The 23,925-nt window shown below is 43.2% G+C and overlaps 1 protein-coding gene and 1 long non-coding RNA gene across 2 annotated transcripts; both read left to right on the top strand.

Annotated features, from left to right (window-relative positions):
• The first annotated feature begins 3,353 nt into the window (after positions 1-3,353).
• Positions 3,354-4,671, top strand: LOC310773474. Its single transcript, XR_014552536.1, has 3 exons — positions 3,354-3,632; positions 3,942-4,061; positions 4,556-4,671. It is a non-coding gene; the product is annotated as an uncharacterized lncRNA (long non-coding RNA).
• Positions 4,672-8,417: 3,746 nt separating this feature from the next.
• On the top strand, positions 8,418-20,990 carry LOC310772622 (uncharacterized protein). The gene is made up of 4 exons (XM_083632469.1): positions 8,418-8,696; positions 9,677-9,733; positions 11,415-11,537; positions 19,980-20,990. The coding sequence occupies exons 2-4, from the start codon at positions 9,685-9,687 to the stop codon at positions 20,078-20,080; spliced, it is 273 nt and encodes a 90-aa protein (XP_083488595.1). The 5' UTR covers positions 8,418-8,696; positions 9,677-9,684; the 3' UTR covers positions 20,081-20,990.
• The last annotated feature ends 2,935 nt before the right edge of the window (positions 20,991-23,925 follow it).

Genomic DNA, 23,925 nt, shown 5'->3' with positions numbered 1-23,925 from the left:
TTGTGATCTATTGCTTAATTATACCGCACACACAGAAGAGAAGGGCATCATATCTTCTCGTCTTATTGAGAAGATGGCAAATTGGCGAAAATGTTGTCGTGTTTAAAGGTTAAAGAACACTGATTTGTCATCTTATGCGACATGCATACGATGGGAGGAATGGCACCACATTTGTGTGTCCGGTGGATTAGCTCTATGAGTCTGTTTGTCAGATTGTGTTGTGATTACTTTTCTTCCCAATACTGCAGGTTCATTTTTTGCGAGGTGCCTGACAGAATCAGCAATCAGAAAATTTCTCTTCTACCAGCCCTGGATTGATATCTACACTTGTTACCTTGACTACTGCAACTGCACATTTTGATCTCCACAATCTGTGTATCTGTGATGAATTGGTGTTTGGAAATTATGCCATGTATCCCGCATCAAAATTCATTGACATGGTTTGCCATTCAAATAAAGTAAAGTCTCACAATATGTCTCACACTCCCTTACTTTTTTTTGTTATGTTTATTTAAAAGGGACCATTGTTACGTCCCGGTCTAGGGGTACCCTGATGCAACATGAAAAGAGCCCATCTTCCCCAAGTCCCAAAACAGCCACAAAAACAAATGTTTTTTTATGGCAAGAAAAATGATGGATTTATTGACAAAGGATTAAATATTAATCTGTTTTGGTAACACTTTATAATAACTATACACTATTAAGCATTAGTTAAGTATTAACAAATACTTAATTCATCATTTATAAAGCACACTACTAAGCATTTGTAAGTAATTCATAAACAGTTATAAAAGCTTTATTCCTGATTAATATGCTAATTTATTTAACAATTGTATTTAATAGCATTGTTTTGTAAGGCATAGATAGTCTTCACTTTAGATTATCTCACGCAAAAAATACTTTCAGTGCCACACCCTGAAATCTGATTGGCCACCCCAAAATCCTGAGGGCGCTGGGTCCCTGCATCCGTGGCTGACATCACTGTCTTTCAGAGGCTGGAGGGGGCTCATTTTTACATGAAGAGCCTGACATCATGAAACTAGAAGACCTAGGACATCAACTGGTATCAACTCTGTCATGCAAGGTTGATATGCATGCATAGTCGGCAAGGGCGTTAAATAACACTGCAAATCTAGGCTAAACTGGCATGGTCATTTTCAAAGGGGTCCCTTGACCTCTCACCTCGAGACATCTGAATGAGAATGGATTCTCCTATGAGTCTCCCCTTTAGAGATAAGGTAGCATTTTTCAAACGTGGCAGGTATGCATTTGCATACAATTTTTTATTTTTATTTTCAATGTAATTAAGCAAAGGCTTTGAAAAATGCTGAGACTGGCACCCTCAGGATTTTGGGGTGGCAATTGCGGTGGCCAATCAGATTTCAGGGTGTGGCCAGGGCCACCCCTATTTAGGCATGCCCCATGTATTTAAGGTAGTTATTAATTTTTAGTTAAGGTATAGTAGGTGTTAGAGCTAATCTAAAGTGAGGACAAACTATGCCTTCCAAAGCATTTATAAATAATATTAAATAGTTGTTAAATAAATTATAAATTAGCTTATTAATCAGGAATAAAACATTCATAACTGTGTTTATGAATTACTTACTAATGCTTAGTAATGTTTGAACAATGCTTTATAAATGGTGAGTTAAGTATTTACTAATACTTAACTAATGCTTAATAGTGTAGTTATTATAAAGTGTTACCTGAGTTTTAAATAGAGAGATGATCTTTAACAAGAGTTCTGAATTCCAGATAACAAATAAGATGTAACAGCTGATCTGCTAAAGTTGGAGGTTTAGCTTCAGAGTAGGCCTGTGCCAAAAAATACTCCCTAAGATTTTAAATCTTACCTATCCAAAAATAAGGAAAACCAAAAGACAGCGCCTTACCTTCCTATCTAACAAAACAGGAGAAGAAGGGGGTTAAACAGAAATGGCAGCCTACTCCTTCAGCTCCACTGACAAAGCAAACAACAGGTCTGAAGTGTGGCTGGTTGGGAGAAGAGGGGGAAGATAGATGGCCCCTGCCCTGCGCACCAGCGTCTGCCCTCCACTCTCTTTTAAAGCCTGGGCCTCCCCAAAACCAGCCAATCACCCGCTGGCTCCTGACACAATCTCTCAAGCACTCACACACACACACACACACACACACACACACACACACACACACACCTGGAACCCACTCAGCCACTCACACAGTCAATCAGGCCATCAGGAGGGAAAATAAAACAAATGAGGGAAATGGCAAACAAATAATGAAAAATAACCCTAAATTACGACCACAGTCGTAACACCATGCACCATCAGGACATCAGCCGTAGGGCATAAGTTGCTATGCCATAAGTTGCTATCTATCTCGATATGAAGTTAACTAGCGTCGTGGTACGGCAAAAGTAGGGTTAAACCTGAAGTGACCTCGCTAAGCCAGTAATCTTGTTTTGTGGTACAGGCTACAGGTCAAAAAGTCAAAAGTGGTCACAGTTTCTTCTCTATGCATCAGTGCCTCTTGAGTCAACTCGTTTAGAGGAGATTCATTGACACAAATCTAGTCCGTCTAAATTCACCCTCATCCTTCCTAATCATAGGAATATCACTATTCATAACCAGGGAGATGATCCCACTCTGCCCCCTTCAATTCATTTATAAAACATGTTAGTGGGGAAATTGTTCTCGACTCTACAATGGATTTCTCCCTGTACGATCGTTAAACGTCTCCTGGTGCAATATAGCGGCTCCAGAAAGAAGCTGAGGGACTGACACCAAAACCTGATGTTTACCGATTACTGAAAAAACAACAACAACAACAACAACAACAACAACAACAACGTCTGCTTTCAAACCCCTTTGTTTTCCCGCTGGAAACATCTGTAATTACATCACAAGTTTTGACAGTTATCTACGGGAAATAGAAAATACACCACCAAACAACCGGGATCATGGAAATAAATTTGATGACGTATTTGTGTCATCCTGATGAATTATTTTGTAGGCTACTGTATGCTTGTGATGTAACTGTATTTTTTGATTGATCAAATACATTTATTCATTCATTCATTCATTCATTCATTCAGTAAAATCGTCTCAGAAATGCAAGGTCACCAATAGCTTTGAACACGTTTGGATGCAGTTCGGTGCCAGACGTGGCTTCAATTTCACAATACTGTAACTTTGCTATTGTGCAATCTCTTGTGCAACCAGAGTAGCACAAGGAAGTGAGCCAGCTGGCTGTGGTAAATGTGGGATTTCCATTATTTGGTACCTTGGGATAGAGTTTCAATGAATGAACTACGAAATATAAGGCACTTGCTGCCCACCAGAGATTCAAAATACTAAAGGAAACAAACAGGTGATGACCGTACGTAGGCCTACTATTTTTATTTGAATCCTTTTTCCTCTTGAATTTTTACTAGATCCTCTGTCAACATCAGATCTTTTTGGATGCAATCGGTAGATCACTTCTGATCAACTGCAATATTTTTCAATTAACCTTGGTATTCTGCAGGCAGCACTTTAACGAACTCATCTGTTCATCCCAAATCCCATCTAACTGCAGTCTGCAGATCAGTTCTCCAGGAAAAATGAAGGCCTCTCATGTTGCTCTTGTCCTCCTGATTGTCTGCGTCAGCAGTGGTGAGTCTGCTATAAGGATTGTCTTGTTATGCATTCTAGCTTTTGGGAGAGCTCATGTTGAAAACGATAGGCTCAGATCATGTGTATGATTTGTGTTCAAAGGACAAAAATGTAATAGAATTAATGGTTTAGGTGTTGTGTTGCATTTAGATAAGTACTGTAGCTTATTTGGCTTAATGTTGTATTGGGGCTGATATTGTGAAATTTAAAGATCTTGAATATCATCACAATCCAAAAATACCAGAGTTTGGAAAACCCGTATCAGTCAAACGGCAGTTGTATCAGTAGATGTCTTTGTTTGCTTTCCAGGAGAGGCTCTGAGGTGTTACCGCTGTGTTCCCAGTAGACCAGGTGGCAGCTGCACTAAAACTGTGGAAACCTGCAGAAGTCACAACGTCTGTGCCAGTGTCCTGTTCAAACCTCCCCTCCGTATGTACAGCACAAACTCTGTGTGTGTGTGTGTGTGTGTGTGTGTGTGTGTGTGTGTGAGAGAGAGAGAGAGAGAGAGAGAGATTGTGTGTGTGTGTGTCTGTCTGTGTGTGTGTGTGTGTGTGTGTGTGTCCTTGTTACTTCAGTCCTTGTAACTCAAAGGAGAACTTCACCTAAAAACAAGGCTGATTTATTTTGCACATGATCTCACACATAGCTCACTATCCACACGTATCCTAAAACCGTAAAGTTTGTGCTAAAACTGTAAACAGTCTGTGCTGCATGAATGACATCACTGGCTTCCATGACCTGAATCACTATTGTCTGTATGAATCATATGACTTAAATAGAATGGAAACTGCTGTTCAAACTTGAATGAAAGCAGACAACCTGATCGTTAACCTCATAGCCATTGTCTTTCACGCCCAATAAGAGTCAGTTTATCAGATCTCTTTCACAGCATCTCTCCTCAACTTTTCTCCTCTATTCTGCAGCTGTCTCGTACTTCAAGAGGTGTATGAAGGAATCAGATGCCTTCATCCTCCGTGCTACCTCCAACATTCAAGTCTTCACCTGTTCCTCTGACCTCTGCAACTGAGATGAAGATCCGGAGCTCTGCAACCCAAATATCTGCGATTAAAATGTGTTTGGACATAATGCCATGAATTGTGCTTCTATCAAAAGTGTATTGATATGGTTGGCAATTCAAATAAAGTATAGAAAATAAAATGTCTCACACTCCACATGTATTTTTTATGAACCAATGTTTCAGCTATAGTGCTTTCATCAGGGTTATTTCTGTCAGTAGTCGGTGCCTCTTTGGTGTTTTACTCCAGGGGTTCCCAAATGTTTCCCTGCCAAGGCCCCCCAAATAGCATTAGCCTTTGTCCATGGCCTCCCATTGCAATATGTTTTTAAAAACCCATTGACAATGCTATTAAAAATGACAATAATCACATGCATACAACCAGAAGAGTATATTTCCTTACTTATATTAATGTAATAACCTAGTAATTACATTTGTATCTCAAATCCTTTATTTTCTGTTTTCCATTATAAAGTCAGATTACTGTATTCCCCACACCAGGGGGAAAATGACAATTAGACAGGTGGGCATGGCAAATTATGATTTTTATGTGGAAGGAAATTATTCAATTATATTTGTGACCTGCTCTATCAAAATCAGTCACACTGGCCCCGAAACGCATTTTGAGTTGTATACACTGTTGGAAAGATTAAAATGTACGCTTTATAATGGGACCCTATGGAGCCAGCCTTGAGTGTCTCGCGCTAGCAGGCTGCGCTGTTTACTGAATTCACTGCATTTTAAAAACTGCGACAGTTCACATAACTTTAATACGACATACATATATTATACATCAGAATCTTGAGCTACTTCTGCTCTCACCCAGAATGTCAAAATATAAGCGATGTGATGTATAGGACGAATAAGCGTGACGTCACTTGACACCCAGAAATGCGGAACCCGCAGCATTAATTAATACACAGGACAAGATGTTACTATCCCTTGTGCCAAAATCCGAGGAAAAACACATTTAGAAGCCCAATCCAGAATAAAACAAGCTAACAGGCTAACAAACTAATAAACAAGACACAAATCACCAGTTACCTACCCTAGCCAACAGCAGTATGAAGCATGTCATTGGGGTTTTCAAGTGGGCACCTTCCTTCACCGACGTTTCGTTAAGTTAGGCCCACGACACCTGTTGAAGTTGGACAAGGTTGATCCAAGAAGGTTTAACGGTGTAATCCAGCGTCCTGGAAACACCCCCCTCCATGCTACCACCTCACTATCTAAGCCTAGCTATCCAGGTCGGTTCGGTATGACATTCCTGACTACACCACCACCGTCAATGATTCAGCCCTGTTGATGCGGACCGTTAATCATGACCAACAACAAACAATCCCTAACTACACCACCACTGTCAATGATTCAGCCCTGTTGATGCGGACCGTTAATCATGACCAACAACAAACAATCCCTAACTACACCACCACCGTCAATGATTCAGCCCTGTTGATGCGGACCGTTAATCATGACCAACAACAAACAATCAATCTGACCTTAGCGAGCTCCCCAGCTAGCATGTTTCCTCCTTATCCACAGCCATTCACTTGCTCGTTCTGCTGCCTGAGACATGTTGCTAACCGCAAGTTTCAGGTTAGCAGCAGTTAATAATATGAGTTGTGCCAAACAAATGTTAATATCTCAAAAACTATACATCACATCGCTTATATTTTGACATTCCGAGTGAGAGCAGAAGTAGCTCAAGAGTTTGATGTATAATATATGCATGTCGTGTTGAAGTTGTGTGAACTGTCCCAGTTTTTAAAATGTAAACAGAGTTAACTGGCTAGAGTCAGACACTCACGCCTCGCGCCACTTGGGCTCCATAGGGTTCCATTGCCGTTGCCACCCAGTGACGCGGTTTGTTTACCAAAATGCTGCTTGGCTGATCCCTCGTATAGTTTTTGAGATATTAAAGTTTGTTTGGCACAACTCATATAGTTAACTGCTGTAGGGTTCCGCATTTCCGGAGGTTTGTGATGTCACGCTGATTCGTCCTATTACAAAAAACAAAAAAACAAACAAACAGAAAAACAAGTCTTTATCAATTAACAGGAAGGGATATGGGGCAGATCCACATGAGCAATCAGTAGCTGTGTTTCCATTACAGTTTTTCGCAAAAGAATTGCGATATTTCTACAACTTCGACAATGTACAATTGCGACTTGTAGGCGTTTCCATTGAAGTTGCGTTTGAGTGATTCCCCGTTGCAGCAGCTGCCACAGTGATTACGCACGGGGATCTGCCCCATATCCCGTCCCCTGCATGCTCAAATCCAACCAATGGTCAATGGAAATCCCAACATGAAGTTACAATGCATATAAACGAGCCTGATTATCAATTCAAAAGAAAATGAGTCGCAAAATGTTGCTGGCTGCGTGAATGCAGTCAGCGCGACAGGCAGAGGAAAAAAGGTAGCCTAATAGCCTACAACTGGTCCGATTTAGAGATGGAGGGGGGAAAAGGCTGATTTGGTTCTATAATTGCACCTGAAACGTGTGCAATGTATTAGCCTACTCACAGTCACTGTATTCACTTCAGACAGCACCACCGCACTAGTGTGTGCTTTTCATCCTCTCATCTCGCCGCTGTGCCAAATGCGCGCACACAGGCAGCCTGCTGTCACCATGGACCGATTTCTGCCATTAAACATTATCTAATTTGCCCGGCTACGCTTTTGCACAACACTCGTCTTTCTGCTAGGTAGCGTTGCTTCAAAGTTTTCCACTTGCTGCGGAGGTTTTGACACGGCTATCGAACCTTACTTACCAAACTTATTTTCCGCTCCTTTTCCAAGGGATAATATGGGTCACATGACGTGCAAATGCGAAAAATGTGTTTCCATTACACTTTTGCGATAAACTGCTATATCGACACGTCTGAAAAACCACCTCATGAGAGCGAAAAAACTTTTTGCGATATTTGGGAGGTTTTTCGAAATTCACGTGTTTCCATTACCCAATTTCTATTGCGATATATAGATTTTGCGCATTTCTGAGGGTAATGGAAACACAACTAGTGTCACATTTGGTAACGGGGGAATTGCCTGCAGGCATGCGCGCAGTCAGTGGACAAGTTACCGTTAGTCGCCGATGTCATTAGAAGTCAGTATGTCATCATCACAATGATTTAAAAGCTATTAAAAGTTACATATTGGGGCTTTTAACGAGTTTGGAGTAGAACAGATTGTCTGATGCAGTAAATCCCACCGATTTGGTACTTGAGTTGAAAACAAATGAGTTATACTACAGTAACCCTAACCCATAAAAAAGGAACAACCGCAATGTCACATTTATGTATTCTTTCAGCCTCTATATTTGTAGAGCGATCATGGGTGTTTGTGAAACAGAAGTGAAACAAACACATCCATTTGGCAACGTCGGGTTACTGAGTCACTGCAGGAAAGCACTTCAATCAGGAGAGGCCAGTTGGTAGGATTAGACAAACTTTATTTAGCAATCGGCGTGCATGGCAAATGCTTTGGCGCTTGACTCCATTGGCCAGTGGCGCTGCTCTTGAGGCAGAGGAGGGCGCCTGCATGGGCTCTCCATTGGCCAGTGGCGCTGCTCTTGAGGCAGAGGAGGGCGCCTGCATGGGCTAGGAGATCCCCCCCCCGTGGGGGATCAGGAGTCAAGACTCGTTGGTGGTGGACTGGGGAGGTGGGTGGGGCAAAACAACGCTTCGGGGCCGGCTTCAAGGGAGATGGACTGCCGTGGGCTGCTGCTGCTATGGTCGGCCAGAGAGAGAGAGGTGACGTAGGACCCTTGCTATATATATGAGGATTAACTGACGTCATGTTTGACGTCATAGCAGACGTCATACTAGGATTTTTTGACCACGTTGAGATCGGATTACGCGTGAGTGGCCTTCTGCTTGAACTATGGTCTGGAGACCTCACATTATGTTGCAATTGGTCCTGGCCAATGTTTATCACTTGGTCTCTGGAGGTGATGTGATGGACCACAGTATTGTCGAGGCAGCAGGTTCAAACCAACACGTCTTTGGTGAGAGAAGAGGCAAACATTTTGGACAGACCATCTCGAAAGGTAGGCTAGCATGTTTAATGTAATATAACTTGTTACTGTACATGAACTTGTGCATTTACAGTGCAGTTGTTTTCAAGCTTATGAAATGTTTTAAAGGTGCTTTTGATAACATTAAACATTGATAATATTCTATCTATATCTATCTATCTATCTATCTATCTATCTATCTATCTATCTATCTATCTATCTATCTATCTATCTATCTATCTATCTACCTACCTACAGTGTCTATCTCTATAAATCTATCTCTCTATCTCTCTATGTTGTATATATTGTAATAATCCCCGTTTCAATCATGAGGGACCAGTGGGTAAAATTTAACAAGCAAGCTTTATTCACAAATGGCATGGCAACTAATTCTAAGGCAAGGCATCTATGGCATGGCAGCATGGCAACTAATTCTTTGGCGTAATGACTCCGTGGTAAGATGCCTCTCTTCTTGTGGTGAGAGAGGAGGGCATCTGCTCAGACTAGGATAGAGAATCCCCCTCGTAGGGAATTCTTCAGGAGTCAAGACATTATGTTAACATTATGTAGACGAATTATATATATATATACACTGTATATATATATATATATATATATATATATATATATATATATATATATATATATATATATATATATATATATATATATATATATATTCGTCTACATAATGTCGTCTATATTCGTCTACATAATGTTATCAATAGGATATTTAAGTTATCGGTAGGGTTAGGCCCTAAATCCCCTATGAAACAAATCCCCTATCTCACTTTTGAGATAATGCTTGCTAATAGCCTACTATCACTCAACATAGTGTATAGTGTACGCTAAAGTGTTATCTTGGAGCACCAGAGCCAATGATCTACCTGGCAGATCAGTGATTTTGGTGTCTGTGTTCTTCGGCTAAGATGACCAATGGTATAATGGCTACGATATCCCACAGTTCACAGTGTCCCTTTAACTCATCCTTTCTTCTCTGGTTGAATTTGCAGACTGAATCATGCGAGCTGCAGCTTGTACCATCCTTGTCCTGCTGACTCTGTGTCAAGGTGGGTGCGCTCCTCTGCCTCTCCCTGATTGACCCGTGTGGATTTTCGAAGGCTGTATTTCGTATTGAAGCTGACAACAACCAGTGTTGGGGGTAACTCATTACAAAAGTAACATATTACACGTAATATATTACTTTTAGCAGTAACTCAGTAATACAACTTACTTATAGGATTTCAGTAATATTATACCAGTTACTTTGTCAAGTAACTCAAGTTACAAATTGAGTTACATTTTATTAAATCAAAGCACATACCGGTATTTAAAAAAGATACAATCATTTCCTAATCAAACTATGTGTTTTTATGCAAATAACCACTATAGATGACAATAACAAAGGAAAAGAATAACATTTAGAATTTTGGATTGTTTACACTGACTTCAAGGCGGTTGAAATTATGTTGCGGATGTTCCGGGGCGGTGATGTCATTCTGCTGCTGCTGTTGTTTTGGTAAAAGTAATGCAAAAGTAGTGTAATAAGTAACGAGTTACTCTACACAGAAAGTAATATTGTAAAGTAACGTATTACTTTCAAATGAAAGTAACTAGTAATATGTAGTATATTACATTTTGAAAGTAACTTGCCCAACACTGACAACAACTAATGTTTTGTGCTGATATTCAACTTTAAATGTTTCAATTTGACTATTTGCATGGCTACAATTGCATGGCCACATGCATTATATTTAAAAGATTTGCCACATTCCCCCATTTTTCTAAAGGCAAAAATCTGTTTTTCTTGGATGTTTGAGCTTCACTGTGCAGAATGATGTCTGTGCGGAGTTTGACACTATAGGCTGTTTTCCCATTCTTCTGCTGCAAGTGGAAAGTTTCTCTGAGCTCTTTGAAAATCACATGTTTAGGGGCGGGCCTACGAGCATCATTTGTGACATCACAAATAGTTTGGAAGCCAATTCTGGTCCAATATTCAACTTATACAACACACGCACACACAAGTGCACATATACACTGAGAATGGACCTCACTTAAGTATAAGAGGCATCTTGTGTCCAGCAGGAACACTTTTGAGATCAAATATATTTGCATATTCCCAGATTCTGGAATTTCTAATGAGGGAGAAGAAGAGAAGATGTAATTCTAATGATTTTAACAGGATCACTTTACTTTTTTTGTGGCGAAACCATATCAGACACAAATTATTATTCAAAGTATTTCAAAGTATATTTTACACATGCACCATCAAACAAAGTGTTATGACGCATGTGGGGAGTGTGATCTGATCCACAGGTTTTCAAAGAGGGATGGCAGGCCTCCCCAGGGGGCTCCAAACAGTTTCAGGGGAGGCTCAGTGAATGGAAGTGGAAAAAAATACTTTAGTTATCAAAACTGATCACATAGAATAGCCTAAATGTGTGTGATTTGGTTAAAGAGATAGTTCAGAGATGAGGATTCAGAAACAAATCAATGCCTTCACAGACAGACCTGTTTTCTGTATTTGGTGTAGTCTGAAGTCAAACAGCAATACAAAGCTATCTTGGCCTAATTGTTGAGTGTTTTCCCGAATCAAATCACATAATCATGCGAATCTAAACAAGTAAACTAATTGGGGGCGGGGCGGGGGGGGGGGGGGGGGGGGTTTCCAAGCTTGGCCTGAGGGGAGGCCTACAGTCTCAGACTTTGAGAACCCCTGATCTAATCTAACCTCTGTCATGTTGTTCCCAGGCGAGGCGCTGAAGTGCAACTATTGTTTCTCCAAGGGCGATGACATCTGCAGCCCCACCAGCGTCCAGACCTGCTCACGGACTGATAACGCCTGTGCCAGCGTCCTGTTCCTGTACCCGCTGCGTGAGTCTAGCAAACGTTCTATCAAGATTCAAGATTCAAGATTCAAGATTCAAGATTTTTATTGTCACTCCGTAGTACAAGTATCACGTGTGAAATTCTTGTGCTGTAGGCTCCGTTACAACATAGTGCAAAAAATAAAAATAAAAGATATATAAATAAAAAACAAGAGGCAACGGGCAATAGAGCAGTAAGACACGCCACAGACAGTGGCGTATTCACTGCCCATAGTGCAAATGGCATGAACATACTTTAAACATAATTAAACATAAGAACATTCTGTTAGGTGCAAATAGCGTATAGGCGTATGACTCCATGATGTGACGCTCCTCTTGCTTATGAGAGAGGGGCGTCAGTGCTGTATGAGATAGGACATCCCCCCTAAGGGGATTTGTTTCCAACAGGAGTCATGACATTGGTGGTGATCTGGGGAGGTGGTGGGATGAAGCTTTTTGCTCTGGAGATGCTGGATGAATGCGTGATGCTGACACAAGGTGAGTGATGACTGCACAAGTGTGATTTAAGCTGTGGTGATGGGGGCTTTATATAGTACCAGGAGAAGGGCATTTATGATGTCATAACTGATGTCATTTATGATGTCATAACTGATGTCATTTGGGAGAAGGGCATTTATGATGTCATAACTGATGTCATTTATGATGTCATTTATGATGTCATAACTGATGTCATTTGGGACGTCATGGAGAAGGTGACGTCGGAGATGGTGACGTCATTTAGTGACGTCATTTGGGCTGAGGGTTATGACAGCATGGGGTGCTCTATTAATGCCTTATTTGGTCTTCCATGATTGAACTACAGTCTGCGACTACACTTCAATCATGAGAGACTCGTAATATAATTTTAACAAACTTTATTGAATCAGAATAGACAGTTTGAGTATGGCGTATGACTCCATGATGTGACGCTCCTCTTGCTTATGAGAGAGGGGCGTCAGTGCTGTATGAGATAGGACATCCCCCAAAGGAATTTAAAGTTATTTCAGGAACTGGGAGAGTGAAAACGGGGGTCATGGAGCTCGCCTGGGGTATGCTTTAGTCAGGTCGTGGGCTGACGGGGGGAGAATTTAGGCATGTCGGGAGATGAGGGGCTGACCGGGGTTTTTTAAGGCAAAGCGGGGTTGCAAGGGCGTGGATGTGGATAGCCCGGGCATGGGCGCATTGATGAGGAAAAGGAGAGTTTGATCACCACCAACGAAGTGCTTGTTGCCTCTTTAGTCATGGAAGGAGGGATCTTTGGGCTGATAATATGGTGTCTTGCTCTGGTCGAATGAAAGATGCATAGGCGGATGAGGACCAGCGCCCCAGTTGTTGAAGGGAGGCGGAGGACGCCCCCTGCATGGCTGCTGATGTGGCTGCTCCGATCCTGAAGGAGTGACTGGAATAGTTCTCTGCAGGAATGTTGCATTTCTGGAGTGTGGTCTTGAAGTGAAGGATGAACCAGGATCCTGTCATGTGATGATGGGGAGAGATGAGGAAAAGGGGGCCAAGGGCTGATTGAGGTTTATGCAAATGCCGGAATGATGGGTTATGCAGATTGTCGGGACATTGGCTGACTTGTCAGGACGTGGGCTGACTGAAGTTTAAGCAGGATGCAGGGATAATGGGTTGAGCAAGTTGTCAGGATGTGGACTGACTTCTCGGGACGTGGGCTGACAGGTTTAAGCAGAATGCAGAGATAATGGGTTGAGCAAATTGTCAGGACGGGGGCTGACTTGTCAGGACATGGGCTGACTGATGTTTAAGCAGAATGCAGGGATGATGGGTTGTGCAAATTGTCAGGACGTGGGCTGACTGAGGTTAAGCAATGGCAAGGACACTTATGGGGTTATATGCAAATTGCCCGGGCATGGGCACCAAACGGGGATTGGGAGAGAAGACCGCCACCAACGAAATGCATTAATACTTCCTACTAATCATGGAAGGAGGCATCTTTGGGCTGATGATATAGCAGCTTGCTCTGGATGGATGTAGGACGCATGGCTGATGAGGACAGCAGCCCAGTTGTTGAAGGGAGGACCCCCCCGGGAGGGACGCATGGCTGATGAGGACAGCAGCCCAGTTGTTGAAGGGAGGACCCCCCCGGGAGGGGACCACCCCCCCCCCAAAAGAAAAAGGTCAGCGATGACCTGCATTTTTTAAGGTCAGTAATGACCAAGGTCGCAACAACCTGCATGAGCATAGCCAGCAATGGCTTAAAGATGCAATATTTAACCTTTAGCATTATATTATTATGGCATGAAAATGTCTAAAAATGAGTAGACATAATGTTATATTCTTTAGTTGTGCACTTACTTTATCCCAAATTGTATGAGGCAAAGATAGGCTTGATATTTTTCTCATAGTTTTCCTATCTATCCGTTCTATTCCTAATAGATGCACGTTCTGATTTGTGCATTTTGACATTTGGAATATTAAAGGTGGGCTGACCATTGTTAATAAGTATGTTTTCCCCTTGGATTTGACTTTAAGTTGCGTGTCTACAGTATGTCTATTATGGGCCTTTTTCATTTGTTTTGACAGTCGTGTACTGTCACTTCGGGAGAGTTGCACCCGCACCCTCGGCTGAGCTGTTGTACGGTGGACTTAGTTCAGTTGAGGCAGAGACTGGCTGTGGAGACACGCGGTTTTCGTGCCATGACCTTTTTGATTAGTTTTGACGTCCAGCGGGAGGGGGAGCAGTGAATGTGCTGCATCTGTAGAAAGTTTTAAGTCGTCGGCAGACGAGACGATTTCGTCGTAGAAAAATGAGATTCCGTTCCAATTTTCTAAGAGGTGTGCCCAGGGGGTATACTTTTGCTGAAGCCACTGTGCTGTGCCCGGCTATATGCTTTGCTGGAGCCACTGTGCTGTGACCAGGGAGGAGCTCTGCTGAAGCCACTGTGCTGTGACCGGGGATATGCTTTGCTGAAGCCACTGTGCTGTGACCAGGGAGGAGCTCTGCTGAAACCACTGTGCTGTGACCAGGGATATGCTTTGCTGAAGCCACTGTGCTGTGACCGGGGAGGAGCTCTGCTGAAGCCACTGAGCTGTGCCCAGGGATATGCTCTGCTGAGCCACTGCTGTGACCGGGATACAGTGTTGCCAGATGGCAAATGTTGAATTATCGTACCAGAGGGTCAAAATTATCATTTTTGGAGTGAAATTATCGTACGCCCCCTCCCCAGCGCGCGTGCCTTCGGCGCGCCTATGTCGGGGGGCTGCACTGATCACAGGCTACTTTTTGGACTTGGCATGATTTTTCAACACTGTGGTCTCAGCCTGCGTTGCAACAACAACAAAACACCCTGCACGTATTAGCTGCAAATATGTTTGTTTGAAGAGATGATTGTATAAACAGATAGAGTGATAGACGTAGGATTCGTCTAAGTGTCACGAAATGATGAGATTCTCGTACGTTTGGGGGATTTGGGGATTATTGATCGTACATCGTACAGAGGTCAAAATTATCGTACAGGTACGATAATTATCGTACGTCTGGCAACGCTGCCGGGATATGCTCTGCTGTAGCCACTGTGCTGTGACCAGGGATGTGCTCTGCTGAATCTACTGCGCCGTGACCGGGGAATGAGCTCTGCTGACCTGACGAGTTATGCATAACGGAAAGCCGGGTGATGCTGCACTGCACATTAAAGCCGTGGTGGACTGGGAGGAGCACCTTTTGTTTATGATCGAGACTGAAGCTTCGTATGCATTTGCAATACCAGAGTAAATCTCGTAGAGGAAGATCGATTCCCTACTGGGAGAAAGTAGGGAACTCATGGTGCCTCTTTTCTGCAACCATTCACCTCTAGAACTTAATTCAAGCATATGCTGAAGCCAGAACCACCCGCGAGCATTTTTCGGTTGAAAAGACGTTTAAATTTGAAAGTGAAAGTTTTTTCACCCACTATTTGCAGACGTTTATTGAACTTTCAGATTTAGACCATATTTCACCAGGATCTTAAATTAAAATATCAGCGCGCACACGGGATTCGAACCCCGCTTTCCCACATTCAAGCCAGTCCGCTCTAGCGCTGAGCTATACATTTTCTTATATTTTGAAGGACGGCAACAGCAGAACTGATGATTATCGCCATTTTGCCTGAAGCATGCGACGGGAGACGATAGTGTCGCATCTTGCATTTGCAATGCGCATCTTTGGCAACGCTAGACCAGCCACGCGCATGCGCAGTATAGCATGGAAGGCCGGTGGCTAGCCAGGTAGCTAGCGCGCTACTCAGCATGGCCGGAAAAGTTTACAAGGGTTATACTTTATCTAAATGACTGGGATTGGATCGATGGATTGGATGCGTAAGAGAGGAACCATGCTATGAAAAAGAAAAGGTTGACTGGAAACTGGGACTAGAGGCATGTTGTTAAAACCCGAATGGACACGGGAGAGGGAAGCGGCCGTATGCCGTATGCCGTATGCTAAGGGATTGGCACCCGGCCTGAAATGAGTGCAGCAGCAATGCCGCAACGTTGACTGAAACCAGGGACTAAATGCATGTTTGATAATACCCGACCGGACGCGGGAGAGGGAAGCGGCCGTATGCAACAGGGCAGAGTTGCTCGGGGATTGGCACCCGGCCTGCAATGAGTGCGGCCGCCGGAAGAGATGCCGGCTGAAAAGGTGGGATACGACCTGAAACCTGGGGCAGGGCTGTTTGGGCTGCTGCCGTGGGGAGCGTGGGGCTCGCGAGCGTCTTCGGCCGGGCATCGATGTCGATGAGGGACCCGACCAGGGATCTTGGAGGCCTGGAGGGGCTGGAGCCTTGGCGCGTCCGCCGAGGAGCCGGCGGTCGTGGTGCGCTTCGCTGGGCCTTTCTTGGAGGTGGACTTCTGGGCTCTTTTGCTGCGGCCACGGCCTCCGGAGTGCTGTGCGGACTGAGATCCGGGGGAGGTGGACTTCTGGGCTCTTTTGCCGCGGCCGCGGCCTCCGGAGTGCTGTGCGGACTGAGATCCAGGCGAGACGAGGACCTCCTTGACGTTGGATCTTCTTTTGCGGCCGCGGCCCCTGGTGAGGGGAGCGTCCCATGAGACGCCTGTGACGCCCGGAGATGGAGCCTGGGGATTGGGGATTTGCCCGAGGCTGGCCGGGGCGTTGAATGTGCTCTGGAGGAAAGCGTCCACGGTGGAGCTGAAACTTTGCTGCTCGTTTTCGGACTCGGACATGGTGCTGGACTGAATGAAGCTTTTTGCTCTGGAGATGCTGGATGAATGCGTGATGCTGACACAAGGTGAGTGATGACTGCACAAGTGTGATTTAAGCTGTGGTGATGGGGGCTTTATATAGTACCAGGAGAAGGGCATTTATGATGTCATAACTGATGTCATTTATGATGTCATAACTGATGTCATTTGGGAGAAGGGCATTTATGATGTCATAACTGATGTCATTTATGATGTCATTTATGATGTCATAACTGATGTCATTTGGGACGTCATGGAGAAGGTGACGTCGGAGATGGTGACGTCATTTAGTGACGTCATTTGGGCTGAGGGTTATGACAGCATGGGGTGCTCTATTAATGCCTTATTTGGTCTTCCATGATTGAACTACAGTCTGCGACTACACTATTGAACATTAGTCATACATAATGGTGGCATCTACAGTGCGGTACAGTACGGCTACTACACTATTTGTATATGTTAAGGAGTCTCGTGGCCTGTGAGAAGAAACTGTCCCTCAAGCGATTTGTGCGTGCTCTTGGGACCCTGTATCTCCTCCCTGAGGGTAGCAGGGAGAACAGACTATCAACAGAACTATCAGTGACTCTATATATGCATGGAGAAAGGGGGGGGGGGCAGTGGCGACCAGATATGTGTCTTTTTTTTCTCCATATAAAAGGTGGGAATATGCTGTTATTGTGGTTTAGAGGAGTGAGACTGTATGACAGTAAAAGGAGATGTTAACGTGAGCTGAATTGAATGATTTCTGTCTGAAAGTGCATAAAATGGGATATGCACACAGGCCTTTTTCTTACCATTTACCCTTTCTGCTGACAGTCCAAAATGTGAGCTAATTTCACGACAAGCTGACAGGAATACTGAACAGAGTTGGTGCGCTCATGATCTAAACATATTTCATTTTGATGGGAATTCAGAGGTCAGAGCAGAGTGTGCTGTTTTGATCACTTGGATTGACTATGTGATGCTATGCAACCACCTTGTGCTGGGATCACACACAAAAAATCAGAGTACATTATACACACTCTGTATTTGAAGCGTGTAACTGAGTTTTCAAAGAATTTTAACTCACAGTTGCAGAGTTTAAACCCAGACAGGCTATACTATTATTACATCAATTTAAATGTGCTATATAGCATTTTAACATCAATAAATCAGGTCATGTGGAGAAATTAGAATAAGAAGCATTGACCATTGCTGAGATTTCCAGCCTCAGCCTCTACACTGTATGCTATTACTGCGTGCCACTCATAGACTGTACAACAAGATGGACGTATAGCCACCGCGACATCACCCATTGGTTTCTGGACCTCCGATTTGAAGCCTCGAGTTTCGGATTGTGACCGTCGCCATATTGATTTCCTTGGAGCCAGAAGTGACCACATTTGGACGAGAAGACTTGAAACTAGGGAGTGAGACCATAAAGTCATTAGAGAAATGTTTACTGAGGTAATAAATCAAGTGAGAAGTCGGGTGATTTTCCCATTTCCTTCCATACAATCAGACGTGTTTGCAGCCATAGACTGTGCAAACGGGTGAGTTATATAAAAATGCACTCCGCGTACAGTTGTTATGAAAGGTGAAATGAACTATCTAGAGTCGGGCATGTTAACACAGGGGTTAACGGGGAATGACTCCCTTTTGGTGCCATTCAAGGGGACGACAGATTTTAGTATCACGTCCGTGGCTTCATCTGTCCAACACTGAGCTTGCCCCCGCCCGCCCGGCTCTAATGTAACTGTTTTCAACAGGAGTCCTTTTTACTTTGCACCTCCATGCAGCCACGCTGCACAAAAGTGGCTAGCACCGAGCCTCCCCCACGGTCACCACTGGGCCATTCTCCACCGTTTCACTCATGTATTTTTGGGAGTCATTGGAAATTGACTTATTCTGTCGTTTCAGTATGAGGACGTGTCGTTTCAAGCAGCGATGGGAAAAGTACACACATTCTTTACTTAAAGGTCCCAATTCGTGCAGCTGTAACCTCTTAAAAACGTGTGTCTCTGGTCCATAAAACATGATTCTGGATTAATTTGTCGAAAATATAGCAACCCTGTTTGTTCTGACGGAGTTGTCACTTCCTCATCTCGTTGCGTCCCAAGAATGGTCTGTTTCTATAATATATTCAGAACAGTTCCCATTGGCCGCTGAGGGAGAGCCCGCCCCAGGCTCACAGCGGCTAATCAGATTAGCGTCTGTGGACCAGCACGCTAGGTTGTGTCCACAACTAACGTTAGCAACGAGCTATCGCTAATTTAACGGTTGCTACGCTAAAGAGGACATCTCAAAATGCCTAGACTTACCGAATGCACCTCCGCAGTTGCTGGATCACGTACAGTTGACGTCGCTCCAGCTAGAAGTGTTAATTTTGTGGCTATAGACAAAATGGTGCAGGTAGCTTGTGTGAGAGAGACCGCGCGCAGTATGCCTGAGGACCAAACTGACGTCACATTAACCCGTCTGGGGAACACAGCGTTAGGGGGCGTGGCTTGAAGGAGACTGCAGGGGGAAGCTGGATAGGGACAAATCCAACTGTGGCAGTTCTGAGGTTGTGACCACTCATTACAGGGAGGGATGACAGCATATGCATTTACAAGTAAAAACAGCTTTTGCACGGAATGGGACCTTTAAAGGGAAGTACAGTTGTATAAAAAAAAAGTTAAAAGTTAGAAGTATTGATTCAACTTGTTTACTCCAGTAAGAGTTTTAAAAAAAAGTACAGGCTCTGAAATGTAATAAAGTATAAAAGTATTTCTACCAGCTGTTTATGTGCGAAGCTAACTGAAACTCACGCCTTATTAATACCATTCAACGACTATTAAACTTAAAAAGATCCCCACCAAACATGTTTTAAGATGTAGCCTATAAAGATTATATCCTTTGATGAATAATTTGTGTGATATGGTTTTTCCAGAAAAAAGGTGCACATCATGCTTGAACGCTGGGAGAGTGTGAGACAAGAGAGACAAACAAACAATGTTACATTGTTTTTGTCTGTCCTGCATTAAAACTAAAGTAACTAGCCTGTTTTGACATAACGAGTAGAAATTACAGATATTTGTATTATAATGTATATATGGAGTAAAAGTAAAAAGTTGTCAGAAAAATAAATACTCTGTAAAGTATTAATACAGATACCTGTAAATCCTACTTAAGTACAGTAATGGAGTATACTGACTTCCCTTCTCTGATTTCAAGACACTATGTTAAACCTTACACATAATCTGACCCTGTCCCTTGTTCTTCATTCCTCCAGACAATTCCTTCCGTCAGTGCATGAACATGGGGGTGTGCCAGGGCTACATGAATATGCCTAATGTGGCGGCCCAATGCTGCTCCACCGACCTCTGCAACTGAGTCTGTCCACATCCGGCCGCCCCGGGACCACCGACCTCTGCAACTGAGTCTGTCCACCTCAGTGCTGGCCGGGACCACATGAGCCACAATGTTTTCAGCTTTTATTCAAACTGTATTATAGCCAACTGCTGTATTAGTCAAATGAAACGATTATTGCACCGGCACATCATTTGACTGGTTTCAACAAATGTAGAGAATGTATTTGTACTTATTTCAGGACAACTTTGTTTAAAGGAACACTCCGCCCATTTTCAACCAGCTTTGTATCATTAGAACATCAGTAGTATATCAGAAAACTGTAAACGGTTTTGAAGTCTGTCATTTAATTTGACAGTTATTGAGTGTTAAAGTGTGGACCAGTGACATCACTGGTCCATACTAACTCAAATGAATAACTCATTAACTCAAATCAACTCTCAATAACTGTCAAACTATTCATCATTCATCTAGTTCGACAGTTATTGAGAGTTGATGAGTTAATGAGTTATTAATTTGAGTTAGTGTGGACCAGTGATGTCACTGGTCCACACTTTAACACTCAATAACTGTCAAATTAAATGACAGACTTCAAAACAGTTTACAGTTTTCTGATATACTATTGATGTTCTAATGATACAAAGCTGGTTGAAAATGGGCAGAGTGTTCCTTTAAGTGAAATTGTCTTGGAAAAAGGTTCTTGTTTAAAGAATTTTTCCCCGTATGCTTTCTGGTTTCTTGAAAGAAGTCATATTGGCATGAATCAACTGACATTTACTGAAACCAGCAATATTATCTGCCAGTGCAGTTAGATAATTCGACTAAAAATATGATGAAATAAGCTTGATATGTCTGGAAACAAGATAAAACCACCACAATTTTGTTTTCTTTTCTTTGCAGAAGACTTGCCTTTAAAATGCATGACAATTTTTCTGAATGTCATTAAAGTCTTTTAAAAAGATGGATGATGATATGTACAGTGATACCCTGAGGGAATTACTGACTGCAATCACATCACAATATAAGTGTGACGGTGACTTTTGATCGGTACTGCTAAACTCCACTAGATGGCAGTAGAGCACTGAGCAGAATAATGAGAATGCATCTTGTGCATGGCCAATGGCTCTGCATGGGTCTAATTTATAAATTGGGACAAAACCTAAAAAAGAAGAAGATATTAATAGAAAAAATAATGAACTTGATTGACAGTGACACTTTCATAATCTGGCTTGCGATCTGCACTTTTCTCATATGATGAATGTGAATGACAGGTTGCAAGGCTTATTAAAACCAGGTAATTTAACTTGGAGTTTAATAATAGATTATCTACCGAGCCGAACGTATGCAAATGCAATACATTTTTCAGACGCAGGCAAAGATCAGCGGAAATAGAGATAGATGCGCTCTCCTTTGGCGGGCTGCGGGGGCTGGGCTCACATGGTTTATGAGCTGAAGGCTGGGCCTGACACTTGCAAGAGTAATTTAGGATCTAAAGGCTATTGTACATTCATCAGTTTGTGGAGCAGATACCTGGGCCGGCCATAGTCGATGTGTGAGGAAGGAAGGCTTACTGCAGACAGCTCTGCAAAATCAATCAATTAATCACACGCCAGGAATAACCTTTTCACTACAACTCTGTGTATCATACTTTCGACACGTATCGTTGGTACAGTATGGGCACATATTGCCCCCATACCAATGATATCAACACCTGAAAATAAAACATCAACAAAAACAATTACTTGAATACAAATCTTTACAATGTCTTGGATGACTAATACCCAAAGTCCTAACTGTAAGGACGGACCACCGATGTAATCTGCAATGTGTAGTCCCCCCACAGCTGAACCTCCAGCATGGGAGGTGAACCCTCTAGCAAGGAGGCTAAAGCCCACGAGCTATATAGCTTCTGCTACCGCGTCTGCTAACCCTTTCAACAAAAAGGCTTATTTATAACAGTGATGCTCAACCTTTATTATGAAGGACCTTTCTTTACACATTGATTGGGGACCCCCTGGAACACCCTCCAGGACCCTTGGTGGTCCCCGAACCCCACGTTGAGAACAACTACAGCAGTATAAAATAGTCCGTTAGATTTGTACAATAGCAGAACTCTTTTTGGTGCCATAAAGAACCCTTTTACAAAGGTCCTGCATGGTATCATACTCAAATGGTTCTACTGTATAGGAGCCTTCAAAAGATTTCCCTGGTCCGCCAGAATTAAATGTTTCTGCAATCCACATGTGGAACAGTAAATCGTTTATTTGTTTTTTGTTTTGTTTTTTTTAGCCCAAAAGTAAAAATGTGCATGTGGCAACAAGACGTTGAATTGTGAGTACATTTTACAAAGTGTAAATCTAAAAATGCAACACAAAATAGTTAAAACATGCAATACAGAATTACAGCTATAAAAAAAAGACATACAGTATTTAAGACGGATTAACAGCACACAACGTGACAAAGTAGAACACAAAGCCATGACAGTGGTTACTTGTTTAAAAGTCTGATCATGTGGTGGGGATCACACTTTTTCTGTAGCGTTCAGTTCTACAACGGACCAAGTCCATTTATTTATTTATTTATTTTGGAAGAGCTTGCTGGTGGCTGATAGCCGCTCGCTCAGGTGGGAGCCACCTGGTGGTTGATAGCTGATGGCTCACTTGGGACCCACCTGCGGAACAGGTGTGACCCATGCGGAGTGAGGTGGCAAAGGTCCTGGTGAGGTCTTCTCGCCTCGAGCTGAGGGAAGGAAGCACGAGGATCACCTTTCTGAAACAATATCATGTTTCTGAACCTAAAATACGTTGCTGATTGCTGAACCAAAAATACATTGCATATCAAATTTCTATATCAAACGTTATAGGCCAGTTACAGTATATGGCCAGCAAAGGCATTGTAATTGGGGTGGATGGAGGGTGTAAACACTTGCCTTTCACACCTGAGGGCGCTGTTCAAGTCCCACTCACAGCATTCCCAAAGTCTTCATTTCAAACGTACCGGTAAGTTGTTTTACTTGCCTAAACATAACCAAAGTTGTTTTACTTGCCTAAACAGAACCAAAACCATATGCATTTAATGTTGGAAAGGCAACAAGGTTTTCAAATGAACCGTAATCCGTATTGTTTCAGATTCACGTTGAGATTGTGGGTTTGCAGAGACGTAGGGTAAATGCCCCCACGTTCTAGCGACATTTTGTTTCAAATTGACGTTGAGATTGTACGAGATTGCACAGCTGAGCTTTATATGCAAACTGGCCCTAGGCTAGGGTTAGATCAACCCCAAAAATGTAGAACTCCATTTCGTCACACCCCCCCTCCTCCCCCTCACCCCCAGTGACACCACAGGGAAACGGCCAACCTCTTTTTTTATGAGGTGTTCCCCATTACGTGGGGCTTCCCTTCAGTAACGAGTGCTGGGGGCAGCTTGGAAAATACCATTCAGCTCTCCGTGTGGAGCCCCCAGGACCCCACAGCGATACTGGGATTCCATCAGCACTGCATCACATGCAGGGAGGAGGACACACACACACACACGCACGCACGCGCACACACACACTCACACACCTACACACACACACAGACACACACACACACACACACACACACACACACACACACACACAGGCACGCACGCACGCACGCGCACACATACACACACACACACACGCACGCACGCGCGCGCGCGCACACACACACAGACACGCACGCACACGTGCACACGCACACACACACACACACACACACACACACACACACACAGACACACACACACACACATGGAAGGAACCCATACAGAGGAGGCGCTCCAGTGATTCTCAACCCTTTTCATATCAAGGACCCTTAAAGGGATAGTTCACATTTTTTAAAGTC

Source organism: Poromitra crassiceps (genome assembly GCF_964638095.1).
Source record: "Poromitra crassiceps genome assembly, chromosome: 3".
Taxonomy (NCBI): domain Eukaryota; kingdom Metazoa; phylum Chordata; class Actinopteri; order Beryciformes; family Melamphaidae; genus Poromitra; species Poromitra crassiceps.
Note: the sequence above shows the minus strand (reverse complement) of the source record. Positions and strands in the feature narration are given on the sequence as shown.